This window comes from Toxorhynchites rutilus, chromosome 2 (genome assembly GCF_029784135.1).
Source record: "Toxorhynchites rutilus septentrionalis strain SRP chromosome 2, ASM2978413v1, whole genome shotgun sequence".
In the NCBI taxonomy this organism is placed as follows: domain Eukaryota; kingdom Metazoa; phylum Arthropoda; class Insecta; order Diptera; family Culicidae; genus Toxorhynchites; species Toxorhynchites rutilus.
In genome coordinates this window covers 317494184-317509564 of record NC_073745.1, presented here as the reverse complement: position 1 = coordinate 317509564, position 15381 = coordinate 317494184, and the positions used below count along the sequence as shown (strand labels likewise).

The window sequence follows — 15381 nt, the reverse complement described above, 5'->3', positions numbered from 1 at the left end:
TTTCGTCTGGTGAGTGGTGCTGTGGATCATCGCGAATTTAGTTAGACACAACGTAGGGATTTCTGGTTAGCGTTAACATTGGTGCCGTGACCAGGATTTTTCAATTCGTTTGATGATACATACCGACATATTCAAAAAGGATTCGAACAATACTGGAATTGTTCCATTAGCTGCGCCATTTGTGAAACTTGAATAGTTCCATTCAAGTCATTGTTCATCGATACAATTTTAAATTGTTACGATTTGAATTTGAATTGTAAGACATTACATCGTAACCGGAACCATCCATCGGACTTGGATAACATTATCCTGCATTTGTCATCGACTTCAAAAGGATTTCCGGAAGCTGATTTTGGATTTTTGAAGACTTTTTGGATTTTTGTCCGACTGCACGATCTTGTTGAATTTTATACAAGGCATTTTCTTGCCTTGGAAAAGGTGAGTACCTTTCCAAGTTGCCACCCTTCCGTGGTCGGGACTACTGTGGTCTTTTTCGTCTACAGATTAAATCAATCGCCGAGTTTTCAATCATTGTTGCTGCTGCTGCTATTCACGAGGCGTGATGTCGAACGCACAGGACATATCGAGGCTCACGTCGAAGAGAACCAGTGTTACAACAGCGCTGGGTCGGGTAGAGGCTTTTCTGCAGACCTTCAATGCGGAGACGGATCAACCACAATTAGAATTGAGGATTGCGCATTTGGATGGATTATGGGTCAAAATGGAGGATGTTCTGGACCAACTAGAAGAATTTGAGGAGAGTGAAGAAGGTATGGCGGTACATGATGCAATTTCCTGCGATTTCGTTACCTGAATTTGATGGCGATTATATGCGATGGTTGGCTTTTTATGATACGTTTCTGGCGTTAATTCACTCTAATCCTGATGTGGCGGATATTCAAAAGTTTCATTACTTGAGGGCTGCTATCAAGGGAGAAGCCGCTCAACTAATCGAGTCCATTCCAATCAGCTCCGCGAATTACAATTTAGCATGGCAAACTCTAACGTCTCGCTATTCGAACGAATATTTGTTGAAGAAGCGTCACTTGCAAGCGCTCTTCGACATTCAACGAATAAAAAAGGAATCAGCGGTATCACTCCACAGCCTGGTGGACGAATTTGAACGACACATCAAGGTTCTCCGTCAGCTGAACGAACCAACGGATACGTGGAGTACAATTTTAGAGCATTTGTTGTGTACCCGGCTTCCCGAAGAAGCTCTTCAAGCATGGGAAGAGAATGCATCTCGAGTCGACGATCCTAATTACGCTTGTCTCATCGAATTTCTGCAAAGAAGAATCAGGGTACTAGAATCGATGTCAGTGAATAATCACAATTCCTCAGCAAACTCGTTTTCGTCAAATCAACATTTGAAAAAGCAACCACCATTTCGTTTTTCTTCGTGTGCATCTACTGCAACACCCACTGACAAGTGTCCAGCATGCAATCAGCTACACTTGCTAATGAAATGTCAGAAATTCAATCGGTTTTCCCACACCGAACGTCAACAATTTGTTTCGTCCAAACGTCTATGCAACAACTGCTTGCGAAAGGACCACATTGCACGAAATTGTCCTTCCAGCTTCAACTGCAAAGTTTGCAATCGTCGTCACCATACACTCTTACACGCTAGCACTGCGGAAGGTACGAAGAAAGCTTCCAACAGCGTCGATTCTTCTGCTTCACAGTCGTATGTGGCTCCAATATCTCAGCCATCAACTTCACATGCTGCAGATTCCCAACAGACATCGGTCACTGCCACCGAAATTATGCCCGTTGTGAATTGCACCCCCGTTCATCAGTCGAATGAAAATGTATTTCTCTTGACGGCTGTGATAAAAATTGTAGACGCCTATGGTCAAGAGCATCTAGCACGAGCCCTCTTGGACAGCGCATCTCAGCCCAACCTGATCTCTCAACGTATGGCCCAAATCTTGAAATTAAAACGCAACAAAGTCAACATACTTATCCAAGGAGCGGGCAAGCTGTCCAAACCAGTAACAGAAGCGGTTTTTACCGAAATCAAATCAAGAAAAGAAGATTTCTCACAAAGTGTCAATTTTCTGGTGATGGACAAACCCACTGCCAATCTCCCAGCACATAATGTTTCCATCGGACACTGGAAAATACCTGCAGATTTGTTTCTTGCTGATCCTCACTTTAACAAGTAACAACCAATCGACATCGTTTTGGGCGTGAAGCACTTTTATTCATTTTCCCCCGATTCCACACGCATCCACATTGACCGCCAACATCCTGTTCTTGTAAATAGCGTTTTTGGTTGGATAATAGCTGGTGCAACAAGCTTCAACACAAACCCGAACATTGTTCAACCCCAGAATGTGATCGCTATAACCATGATCTCGCTAGAAGAATCCCTAGAAAGATTCTGGAGCATTGAACATTTGTCTGTGAAAGATAACCTATCAATAGAAGAGAGAAAATGTGAAGATTATTACAAAAAAACTATTCTTCGCAAGGTAGATGGCCGCTACATCGTACGCTATCCGAAGCAGAACGATTTCGATATAATGCTAGGCTTCTCGAAACCTAGTGCGCTTCGTCGATTTGAATTGCTCGAAAAGCGACTGGAAAGGGACCCACAATTGAAAGCAGAATACCACAATTTCATGCGAGAATATTCGGCTCTTGGACACATGCGTCTCGTCAAAACAGATGCTACGACCTCGAAGACATTCTACTTGCCTCATCACCCGGTCTTTAAAGAGGCCAGTACGACGACAAAAATGCGTGTCGTGTTTGATGGTTCGGCAAGAACTTCTACGAACTTCTCTCTAAACAACGCACTCTGTGTAGGCCCGGTTGTACAAGACGACGTACTCACTATCATTTTGCGATTCAGAACGTACCAAATCGCATTAGTAGGCGATATCGCAAAAAATGTATGTTCTGGTGCATCCCGATGACGTTCCACTGCAGCGTGTGATTTGGCGTTTTTCCAATGATGTTCCTGCTCAAACGTACGAACTGCTTACTGTCACATATGGCTTAGCTCCGTCAGCATACCTCGCTACACGTACGTTGAATCAATTAGCCGAAGATAAAGGCCACAATTACCCATTGGGAGCCCGTGCCTTGAAGGAAAACTTCTACGTTGACGATTTCATCGGTGGGGCCCAAACGACTGATGAAGCACTGCGTCTGCGAGAAGAATTGAGTCAACTCTTAAGGAAAGGTGGTTTCAGTCTACGAAAATGGTCTACAAATCAGCTAGAAGTATTGCATGGACTGAACGATGATGAAATCGGGACACAATCGATGCTAAATTTCAGCCCAAACGAAACGGTAAAAACGCTGGAAATTATGTGGGATCCAGAAGCAGCACATCTCGCTTCGATTCGCAACTAGAAACCAACGTCGAAATGTCAACTAAACGATCCATTCTCTCAACCATCGCCAAATTGTTCGACCCGTTAGGATTAATCTCACCAATAGTCGTGCGAGCAAAAATATTGATGCAAGAACTTTGGCTATTGTCTTGCGATTGGGATGACCCTGTTCCCAAAAGTATTTTAGAAAAATGGAAAAAATATCAACAAGATTTGCCTCTTATTTCCACGTATCGTATCAAACGCTGTGCATTTCTCCCGAATTCTGTCCTTCAATTACACACCTTTGCTGATGCATCAGAAACTGCATACGGTGCGTGCACATACATTCGTTGTGAAGACGCTGAAGGAAAAGTCGAGGTTCAGCTGCTGGCCTCCAAATCAAAGGTAGCTCCACTCAAACGCTTAACAATTCCCCGCTTGGAACTCTGCGCCGCTGTTCTCGCTGCTCAACTTCACCAGCGTATAAAACAAGCCATTAACATTAACGTATCCACTTCATACTTTTGGTCAGATTCCACCGTCACTTTTCAGTGGTTGAAATCACCTCCAAACACCTGGAAAACGTTTGTGGCCAACCGTGTGGCTGAAATCCAGAGCCTCACACATGGGTGTCACTGGAAACACGTTTCATCAATAATAAAATATGGAGTTGCGGACCGAAATGGCTGAAAAGTGCTATGCACACTTGGCCAGCATCAGTAACATCACAGATCCCCGAAACAGAACTGCAATAATTACGCAACAACTCTACAACACTTCACGCAGCCCCAGTAATGGTCCAAGCCGCTCCGGAAATCAACCAGATGTTTCTTCGCTGGTCAAGCTATAGCAGACTGCTGCATGTTATAGCATACTGCTTACGATTCGCCAACAACGCCCGACAATAGACCAGAACGTTGTCTCAATCGTCTTCAAACTTCGCTGGAAAAATACTTACCGCGGAACAAATAATGAAAGCTAAAACAATGCTTACCTGTCTCGTTCAACAAGATGTCTTCGGCGACGAAATAAAGGAAATAAGAAGGAACAAATCGGTATCGAAACAATCAAGCATTCGCAAAATGAACCCATTCATCGACCCAGAGGGAGTGTTGAGAGTAGGTGGACGATTAAACTTGTCAGCATTGCCATACCAAGCTAAACATCCCGCATTATTGCCAGCATCCCATCCCTTCACCTTACTAATCGCTCAATATTACCACACTAAATTGCTTCATGGCGGCGGGCGACTTTTACTAACGGCAATCCGCGAGGAATTTTGGCCTCTAAATGGTCGCCGCCTCGTTAAAAGCATTGTACGGAATTGTTTTCGATGCAATCGTTTGAATCCCGTACCCCTCCAGCAGCAGATAGGCCAGTTACCCGCACAACGAGTCATACCAAGCCGTCCCTTCAGTGTCACCGGAGTAGACTACGCAGGTCCACTCTACCTCAAACCACCACATAAGCGCGCAAGCTCACCCAAATCTTACCTGTGTCTTTTCTTTCATTCTTTCTTTGTTTTTAAGAGGCTTTAAACTTTGCAGTTCATTCGCCTCTAATTCCTGTGTCTTTTTATATGCTTCGCAACAAAGGCCGTTCATTTAGAACTTGCTAGCGATTTATCCACCGCAGCGTTCTTATCTGCTTTTCGCAGATTCATTGCAAGGCGGGGGCGTCCTGCCCATGTGCATTCGGATAACGGAACAAATTTTGCTGGTGCCAGCAACGAGCTTTCACAACTATTCAATATGCTACAAAATGAGAACCAGATAAAAGAAATCTATGCCTTTTGCGCAGATGAAGGTATCGCCTGTCATTTCATACCACGAAAGGCGCCGCATTTTGGCGGTTTATGGGAAGCGGCTGTAAAAGTCGCTAAGAAGCACCTTTTCCGTCAATTGGGTGGTAGAAAAGTTTCGTTCGAAGACATGACGACCATCCTCGCACAAATAGAAGCCCAGATGAACCCCAGACTGCTGCTTCCAATATCCGAAGACCCCAACGACTTGGCCGCGCTCACTCCAGCGCATTTCCTCATTGGCACGACGATGAATGCCCTGCCCGACCCAGACCTTCGTCACATTCCATCGAACCGGCTTGACCACTATCAGCAGCTCCAGCTTCACACGCAAATATATTGGTACCACTGGCGACGTGAGTACTTACAGGAGCTTCAGAGGGACACGGTTCGTTCCATCCGCAACGACGAAGTCACACCAGGCAGGATGGTCATCGTAATCGACGAAATGCAGCCTCCCATTCGCTGGCCACTCGCCCGTATCGTGGAGTTACATCCTGGAGAAGACAACATCACTCGAGTAGTCTCGTTACGCACTACGAGAGGAATCATCACACGTCCGATAACAAAAATATGTTTGCTGCCTTGCTCCACCGCTTCGTCCGAACCCAAACCATCCATCGTGAGTCCCGCGGCACTGGAAGACGTCGAGCAGCATTAATCTGAAAAGAAAAAAACACTACAATGAATTATAAATTGAAAAATTGTTAGAAAATTAAGCTTACCATTGTATCTAAGTAGTAGAAGTAGATTGTTTACTTTTCATTGAACTATTATGTTCAAGGCGGCGGGTATGATGAACAATAGTGTAGTGTTCAGCAGCAGTACGCAGCCAACTTCGTTGTTGCCCAAAAAATGATGCGTCGACTAATTAATTTAGCAACCCTGTTGTAACATTAGGCTAAAGCTATATTGTACCCGATAATTTAGGTCAGTACCAATAGAAAGCTTGAACAGTTTGGATGAAAGTTTTATTCAAATAAAATTACCCATAAAATTAAAAAGTTTAGCTTTTTCGTTTAAAAGTTTCGTCTGGTGAGTGGTGCTGTGGATCATCGCGAATTTAGTTAGACACAACGTAGGGATTTCTGGTTAGCGTTAACAATAGTTTTTGGAATATAAGTTATTTTTGTATGAAGACTCCTGAAAAAATAATGTTTTGCACGTAACATTTTTGTGTGTAAATTCTCACGTTTGACATGTTCTTGACATATTTCTAAATAGAGAAAAGTTAACAGAGTATGTAAATTGCGATAATTAAACGAATTAAACATTAATAGTATTTTTTCAAAGAGAAAAATTAAAAAGTTGTTATTCGAAAAACTTTTTCTATGTAAATTTGGCCATCGTCCGATGGAAATCTTGTTGGAAATTTTAAAGGCTATTTATATCTATTTTGCTCAGATTTTTAAAAGCATATGTTTTCGAGAAAAATAAATTTTAATTTTCAAATTTTTTTTTTTAATTAAATTTTCTTTCCTAAAAACTCTTTGATAATTTTTAATGAAAACCTAAGTAATTTCCTACATTTAATTCCCTGACCACCTTTTTGTAGATGTTATAGTTTTTAAATTAAAATTTTTCGAAAAAAAAGTTGAAAAAACTCAAAATTGAAAAAAAATATCAGACCTACAAAATTTTAGTCAAAGAATGGAATGTAGGAAATTAATTTTGTTTTCATAAAAAATGATTAAAAAAATTTTGAAAAAAAAAAAATCATTAGAAAAAAAATATTTCGGAAATTGAAATTCATTTTTTTTCGACAACATATGCTTTCAGAAATAGATATAAATAGCCCTCAAAATTTCCAACAAGTTTTCCATACATCGGACAATGGGCACATTTACATGGAAAAAGTTTTTCGAACAACAACTTTTTCATGTTTTTCTTTGAAAAAATGCTATTAATGTTCAATTCGTAACATTTTTTTTGTATAAATTATCGCATTTTAAATGCTCTGCTAACTTTTCTCTATTTAGAAACATGTCAAAAACATGTCAATCGTGAGAGTTTACACACTAAAATGTTACAAGCAAAACATTATTTTTTTCAGGACATCTTCATACAAAAATGACATATATTCTAAAAACTATAAAAAATAGAAAGTTGATGTCTACAACAAAAGTTTATATTTTAACAAGTTCTAAAACTTTGTCGAAAACACTTTATCGCTATCTTGGTTTTAAACTAAATTAGGATAAGTTGTATTTTTTTCAAACGAAACATGAAAAAGTTGTTGTTCGAAAATCTTTTTTCCCATCTTCCGATGTATGGACGACTTGTTCGAAATTGTAGGGGCTATTCATATATACAGGGAAACTTCGATATAACGTACCCTCGTTATAACGTACCCTCGATATAACGTCACTCGATATAACGTACATTTTACCTCGATATAACGTACACATTTCCAAAGTGTAAAGGATTTTTTTTTTCAAATATTTTTTTTCTGATAGAACAATGGATTATCTGTATTGTGATGCTAAAACAAGTTTTGCACCTTCAATCAATCCCGAAATACAGCTGGTTTTGTGATTCCGGATTCTAAATGAATCAAACTTTAAACAACAGTATGAAGGGAAACATCATAAGAAAGGCTCGCGTCGTCTTCTGATTGAAGTTATTCATTAACTTTACTAAAACAGCAACACAATAATGAATTATAGACTACGTTTGTGAGTACTTTATTATGCTTCGATATAACGTACAATTCGATACAACGTACAATTTTGAAAGTGAAATGTACGTTATATCGAAGTTTACCTGTATATTTTTGAGAATTTAAAAAAAATAAGTTTTTGAGAAAAATGATTTTTATTTTTAAAATAACTTTCTTGTCAGCGAAATTTTTTTCAAAATTTTTTTTAGTAATTTTTTTTGTGAAAATTCCCTACATTCCATCCTTTGACGAGAATTTTGTAGGTATCATAGTTTTTAAGTTATACATTTTTGTAAAAAAATTAAGAAAAAAAAATTGGCTTTTTCCAAAAAGTAGTATAATTATTTTTCGAATATTTCAAGTATGTAAAGATGGGGGGGTCTCCGTAGCCACATTGGTTGCGCGTTCGCTTAGTAAGCGATCGATCGTGAGTTCAAAACTCAGGGCCCTCATTGACCATCTTTGTGTTGTTACAGAATAACTACATCCACGCAACAATCATCAGCGATGGAGATCGATCCACGGTCGAAATAAGATCGATTCATCCATACAACTGCTCTGCTCTGCCAGACACATCGGGCTACTGTTCTATAAATAACTCAACAATGATCAATCAACTGTCTCCGCTGTCCGGTGGTCCAACTGGATAATGGAAGAACAGAAAGAATACTCTTACGCCTAAATGGCTACTGTGTGAATGTACCATATGTAATGGTATAGAAGGAATACTGGCGAATGGCAACTGTGTATTGTGCTAATTATAGATATGATAACCATCTGACATGTACACGATTAAAATTCGGCTCTGTCACAGCTAAAATGCTAAAGAGCCTTAAATAAATAAATGGGATAAAAAAAAAGGATGTAAAGTTGCTCAAACGACCCATGTCTTAACACCCACAACGTTTCACTACTATCTGAGATGGTGCTGAGAAATCCTAAGAGGAGTTGGCATTAAATTCGTCTACTAGTGTATAAAGTGCTGTTACTGTTGATTTTCCTGGCTGGTATGCAAATTGAAATTTACTGAGTGGTGTCGATTTCAAATATTGTGATTTGAAACAGTCATCGATTGGTTTCTCCATTAATTTCAGCATAAATGACGAAAGACTAATAGGCCTAAACGACTTTGGACTTTTTTTTAATCTTTTTTATTAGCTTAAGAAATAAAAACATCCCGAATTTGTCGCCAATTCTTTGAAATATAGTTCAATCGTAAGCTAGCTTTAACATTCCAGCTAAGCAGGGCACTACAGTTCCTCCACTTTTCTGGATCATCCCATGACGGATCTCATAATTACCCGGTGAGTTGAAAGGATCAAATGAATTTATTGCCCATTCGAAAATACAGTGAAAATTCAACTCACTAGATCTTGCTTCTCTTCACTGATCATTTCATGCCCAGGTTTACTGGTATCATCATTGAAATCTTCAGATGGTAAAGTGTGATTCTGTTGCAAATCAGTACGTGGATCTATGCGAGTCGTCCTATCACTCAAGACTCAAGAAAATGAACTTGCATCGTTAAATTCAAGGTCTCCGATGCATTAGAAGTGAACTCTCCGTTCTCTTTTTTGAGAGTCCCTAAACCATTTGAATGATCATTTGCCAAAACTTTTTGTAATCTTGCAACGACTGGAATACTTTCAATATTTTCACAGGTGTGCCTCCAATTTTTATACGTTTAGATCTTTTGATCTCGTTATGAGTGCTTTCCTATATTCATCCCACTGCGAAGTACGCTTTGCTCGGTTAAACATTTTTCGAGCGTGTTTTCTTAGATGTTCCAGCCTAGCATTCCACCATGGTACATCCCTGTCTGTTGATCGTACCTTGCCTGGGCAGCTTTTATTGTAAGCTTTAATTATTCTGGTTGTAGCTTAAATAGAGGTTTTTTCAAGTTCCTTACTAGTTTTTACTTTTACATCGTTCACTTTTTGGAAATCGTGTAATTTATACATGAAAACGAGAAACAAACCTGTTTTTGGTACGTCAAAACGTTTTCACGTCACGCTGGACGTTATTTATGGAGTTCTGACACAATGAGCCTGATCACGAACGTCACTTCACGATGAAAACGTAGTGAATTGTATACAACGTTATTACGGCTGCCACCGTGTGTGCAGAATCCGGAAGAGTTCATCCGTCGTGACAACTTTGATGAACTCGGTGTTATTATGAATACCACGATACTGTCATGTCACGGAGAAAAATAGGTATATTTGTCACTTGTGTTTTAGATGGTGAAAGCTAGTCACGCGGAATGGAGTAAGTTTAATTTCTTATTTATTTAGCTTTTTTGCTAACATTTTGAATCCTATCTTGCTTTTTAGGAAAGAAAAGATAAACTGACAGCAATTTATCCGCCTGGTGGCATATTTAGAACGAAATCCTGACGTATCAAGAGGACGTCAACTTGTTCATTTGGATTCGGTAAATGCGCTATGGGACGTAATTAAGGACTAAAAATGTAACTCCCGTAGGCCCATCGAAACTTGGCGAAAGGTATACTTCTGATTGTCCACAATGAATGGGAATTTTTTGTTTTTATTTTTAGGATTAGACTAACAGAGAGTTGCAACAGCATAAAATGGCGATGGAGGCCACTGGCCCAAATACGATCATTCTGATTGATTATGTATAATATTGATTTGTTGATATTTTGAATATAAAATAATAACTGTAAAGTTTTTCCAACATTGCAGAGCTGATTTTTGTAATCCGAATCAGGACGATAGTTATAACGAATAAGGCTTTTTTTCTTTTTACGTAATAGATATTTTCAACGGTATTGTTTTGAAGACATGCTTTGAATGAAAGAATATTAAAAAGTAATAATAAGTTTCAAACAAGGAAAAAATGAGTCTGTCTTTGCAACCTTGATACAAGATACTGTTTTTAAATTCTTCTCCAGTTCTTTTTCCATATTTTTGATATCCGTCTAAAGAAAATCTGAATCCCTTTCTGCTTTTGGGAAATTCCTTGAATCCCATCAGATGTTTTATATTAGGCTGTCAAAAAAGTCCTGCGGTATATCCGCGAGGTGTCGTTGTAAGCGCGTAGTTCTAGTTGTATTCATTGTATCGAGTCATACTATAGCTTATTGGGAAGGTATTTTTGCGCGCTATAATGTAGTCCTTGACAGTGTTTTGTTTGGTTAAGTCGTTCGTGAGTTATAGTGTCGCAAATATGTAGCAAAATAAAGAGAAAATCCGACATATTTTACAGTACTACTATGACAAAGGCAAAAATGCATCTCAAGCTGCCAATAAAATTTGTGCAGTTTATGGACCCGATACAGTTTCCATTTCCACCGCACAACGATGGTTTCAACGTTTTAGTCTGGAGGTCGTCGAAGATGCGCCACGCTCCGGAAGGCCTGTCGTCGAAAATTGCGACAAAATCGCTGAATTAGCCGAGGAAGACCGGCATAGTAGCAGCCGTAGCATCGGCCAAGAGCTGGGGATAAGTCATCAAACCGTTATTAACCATTTGAAGAAGCTTGGATTCACAAAGAAGCTCGATGTATAGGTGCCACACACGTTGACGCAAAAAAACATCTTTGACCGTATCGACGCATGTGAATCGCTGCTGCATCGCAACAAAATCGACCCGTTTCTGAAGCGGATGGTGACTGGCGATGAAAAGTGGGTCACTTACGACAACGTGAAGCGCAAACGGTCGTGGTCGAAGCCCGCTGAAGCGGCTCAGATGGTGGCCAAGCCCTCATTAACGGCCAGGAAGGTTTTGCTGTGTGTTTGGTGGGATTGTCAAGGAATAATCTATTATGAGCTGCTTCCCTATGGCCAAACGCTCAATTCGGACCTGTACTGCCAACAACTGGACCGCTTGAAGGTAGCACTCATGAAGAAGAGGCCATCTTTGATAAACAGAGGCCGCATTGTCTTCCATCAGATCAACGCCAGGCCACACACTTCTTTGGTGACGCACCAGAAGCTCCGGGAGCTCGGATGGGAGGTTCTTTTGCATCCGCCGTATAGTCCGGACCTTGCACCAAGTGACTACCACCTGTTTTTGTTAATGGCGAACGAGCTAGGTAGTCAGAAGTTAGCCACAAAAGAGGCCTGTGAAAATTGGCTATCCGAGTTTTTTGCCAATAAGGAAGCGAGCTTCTATAACAGGGGTATTATGAAGTTGGCATCTCGTTGGGAACAAGTCATCGAACAAAACGGCGCATATTCGACTTAAAACAGATGATTGTAACAAATGAAAATTCAAAAAAATTACGGCAGGACTTTTTTGACAGCCTAATATGAAGATTATGCTTCTGAACGACGCTGCTGACCAGTTTCTGTTTACATAATTAAATAAAACCTCATGTTGATATACGATCAAATTACACGAGAATGGAAAGGATAAGAGGATTGAACTTCAGAATCCCATGTGGGAGTAGCTCAGATTATACTGATCGTGAGGCGAATAAATTCTGGTTTTGTTCTGAGATATAGAGGATATTATGATTTATGAGAATTGTAGAAACGGTTTAAAAAAAAATGATTCTAACCTTAACCTATACTAAATACTTCTCACTATTCAAACGAATAAAACAGAGCTAAGAACAAGAGTATACGAGATGTCGGTTACTAACCATAATCGTCATGTTTTATTACTAGAGTAATTTATAGAAAGAGAAAATAAAATTACATTCCCATATATTCAATAACTACATTATTCACGATCGACCAAGTATTTCTCCTTATCTTTGAACCAGCGTTTGATTCAGCAAGCTAACGCACCAAACAAATGAATCATGGAATGAGCCCGAATAGTTACCATTGAAATACCGAATCATCGAGGTATAACTGCACACTTATCATTCCAAAACATACGCTTAATTAAATGGAATGTGCACTGTATTATTTTTACCTACATAACGTTCAAACTCGAAAACTACTGAACCGATCGACATGAAAATTGGTATGTAGGGGTTTCTGGGGCCGGAGAAGGTTTTCATGATAGTTTGAGACCCCTCCCCCGTTTCTAAGGGCAGGCTGCCATACAAATGAAACACAAATTTCTACATTACTCGAGAATTAATCAAGCAAATGAAACCAAATTTGGCATATGAAAGTTTCAGAGTGCAATAAATGTTTCTATTCTCCGCACCCTCTCTAAGGAGGGGCTGCCATACAGATGAAACACAAATTTCTGCATAACTCAAAATCTAATCAAGCAAATGGAGGCAAATTTTGCATGCGAAGGTTTTAGGGAACACGAAACGTTTCCATGGTGAATAAACACTCCTCACCTTTCTCTGAGGGGGGGGGGGACTGCCATACAAATGAAGCATACATTTCTGCATAATTCAAGAACTGAACCAAATTTGGCATGTCGAGGTTTTAGGGGGCAAGAAACATTTCTAAGGTGGTTCAACACTCCTCCCACCTCTCTAAGGGAGGGCTGCCATAGAAATACAACACAAATTTTTGCATAACTCCAGAACTATCAAGCAAATGAATCCCAATTTGGCAAGTGGAGGTTTTAGGGTGCAATAAATGTGTTATGGTGGTTTGACACCAGTAGTGAGGGATTAAGGAGATTCCTGCCGTGAAGCACGTGACCGACTGCTGTTTATCGGCCCTCCCCCAACAGCTCCCGAATGTGAGTGTGGACACGATTCGACCGACAGTGGTCTGGCTGACACAATGTAGTTATGAAGAAATCAAATTATCTAAAATCTAAAACTAAAAACTGTCAGTGTCCATGTGCATATCAGAAAAATAAAAAGAAGAAAAAACGAATCAGTGGACCAAAATACAAAGAATAAATATGAAAAAAACCAACATTTAGTTCAGCGAATATATGCTTAACCCTCTGTAAGGGGGATCCTGCTCGGGTCTTCAAAATCTCCGACTTTCGCGCCAGAGGACCACGGCCCTCTGTCGGGATTCAAAGTTATGGTTGCCCGGACTAGCGTTTTCGCTTGGCCACGCGACAGTATCCAATTGACCTTTCAACCAACTTACCAACCAACTTACAACCGATCCGAAATTTTCGATTTCGGAAACAACCAAATCGACCAAATCAGTTAGATTAACTCACTAAAAATTAAGTAAAATAAACAAAAAAAAAACTAATCCAGAAACTTTCCTTCTTTCAATCGTCTATTTTTTTCAAAATTAAACCTAACTCCTAACGATGACGTCGCTCTTAGCCCTACTCTGTATATCCTATCTCTATAATGGTTTTCCCTACTTGGGAGGGGTTTGTGTGCGCACACTTTTGTTTCAGGGTACTCACGAATCGAACGATGACGTTGCAGCACCGGTGATGGAACGATGGAGCAGCCTGATGTTTGCTGATGCGCTCGCACACCGTTCCGCTCACCGACGTGAGTTCCCGCTGAATCCCGCTGGCGTTGGCAGTTTTTCCCTTGACTGAGGCAAAACCACGGTGGAGTGTTGCCGCTTGTAGCGTACGGCAGCCGTTGGACCGAGCTTCCTCACCGATGACCAACGCACTCCAGAATGGCCTATAGTAGTACGCAACTACGAGGCGATAGGCCACTCCGGGGGATTCTACCGACGCACCGATTCACAATGATGAATTGAATATACTCCGGACGCGGAGCCACAAGGCTACATAAATTAATGGTGTCATTAATGCCCTGCCTACTACCGAAAATACATATTTTATTTTTAGTTTTAAATTTATCTCCGTTCACTTGGTGCGCAAAAACTGCTGCAACCGTATTCCTTGTAGAATTGTTCTGCAATAATCCTATTCACAAATAAAATTAAAATTACACAAAAAACCTATTGTCTAACTCAATAAATGACTCACTTCTATTGTTTTTTTTGATTCTACACAAACTCACGATTTTTTTAATACAGTCAACTCTCCCTAACTCTATATCCAAGGGACCATCGAGTTAGAGAGGTATCGAGTTATGGAGAGAAAAATGCTTGTAAAATAAATCAAAGGTGCCATGAAATCCATCGAGTTAGGGAAAATATCGAGTTACAGAACATCGAGTTAGGGAGAGTTGACTGTATTTCTGGAATTTCTGGAATAGGAATTTCTAATTATATCACAAAACTTTACTTGACTAAATATTATCTCACCAAAACAACTATTGAAATTTAACACTCCAAGAATCAACTGATTCGCTCGGCGGCTCAGAAGGAAAAGATCGAGTCGGTTTTGTTTCGTGAATTCGAAACCTATCGAATATTCTAGAATACTTTTTTCTGTCCTTTTTCCTTACTGCTTCCGGTTTCACGAATATTGTTCGTGACTTAATTCCCGCCGCGTCATTTTTTGAATATGGAGTCTACATCGATTTATCACTTAAGTCTGATTCCAATAGGTTGTCTACTACTAGGCGTCAAATCTACTTAAACTCTATTTGAAACGACTATGCTCGTTTCACCTCTACAGCCCAAGCCCGCCTTTAGACGGGCTTCGCGGATTCTCTTTTCAAATTATTCAGACATTATTTTCAATGTTCACCCCCACTAGAACGTCTTCTAAATATTTTTGTCTATCACACATACAAATCGTTTTTATGCTGGCAGCTTTCTGCTAGGAGTATTTTATGTTGAAAGTCGGAAATTCGAGATAAAGGA

General features: G+C 39.9%; 3 protein-coding genes across 3 annotated transcripts; all 3 read left to right on the top strand.

Moving 5' to 3' along the window:
- The first annotated feature begins 562 nt into the window (after positions 1-562).
- LOC129767065 (uncharacterized) lies at positions 563-2883 on the top strand. Its single transcript, XM_055767682.1, has 4 exons — positions 563-778; positions 906-2167; positions 2273-2771; positions 2818-2883. Exons 1-4 carry the CDS (start codon positions 563-565, stop codon positions 2881-2883), a joined length of 2043 nt encoding a protein of 680 aa, XP_055623657.1.
- An 18-nt stretch (positions 2884-2901) lies between these two features.
- Positions 2902-3369, top strand: LOC129767064 (uncharacterized). The gene has a single exon (XM_055767681.1). The coding sequence runs from the start codon at positions 2902-2904 to the stop codon at positions 3367-3369; it is 468 nt and encodes a 155-aa protein (XP_055623656.1).
- A 1714-nt stretch (positions 3370-5083) lies between these two features.
- On the top strand, positions 5084-5794 carry LOC129767063 (uncharacterized). The gene has a single exon (XM_055767679.1). It carries the CDS (start codon positions 5084-5086, stop codon positions 5792-5794), a length of 711 nt encoding a protein of 236 aa, XP_055623654.1.
- The last annotated feature ends 9587 nt before the right edge of the window (positions 5795-15381 follow it).

Excerpts from the sequence above, each read along its gene's own strand:
- LOC129767065 (XM_055767682.1), top strand. The coding sequence starts at position 563 with ATGTCGAACGCACAGGACATATCGAGGCTCACGTCGAAGAGAACCAGT. Across the intron at positions 2,168-2,272 it reads GCTGATCCTCACTTTAACAA|CGTTTTTGGTTGGATAATAG; the intron begins GTAACAACCAAT and ends TCTTGTAAATAG. Across the intron at positions 2,772-2,817 it reads GTGTCGTGTTTGATGGTTCG|GCCCGGTTGTACAAGACGAC; the intron begins GCAAGAACTTCT and ends CACTCTGTGTAG.
- LOC129767064 (XM_055767681.1), top strand. The coding sequence starts at position 2,902 with ATGTATGTTCTGGTGCATCCCGATGACGTTCCACTGCAGCGTGTGATT.
- LOC129767063 (XM_055767679.1), top strand. The coding sequence starts at position 5,084 with ATGCTACAAAATGAGAACCAGATAAAAGAAATCTATGCCTTTTGCGCA.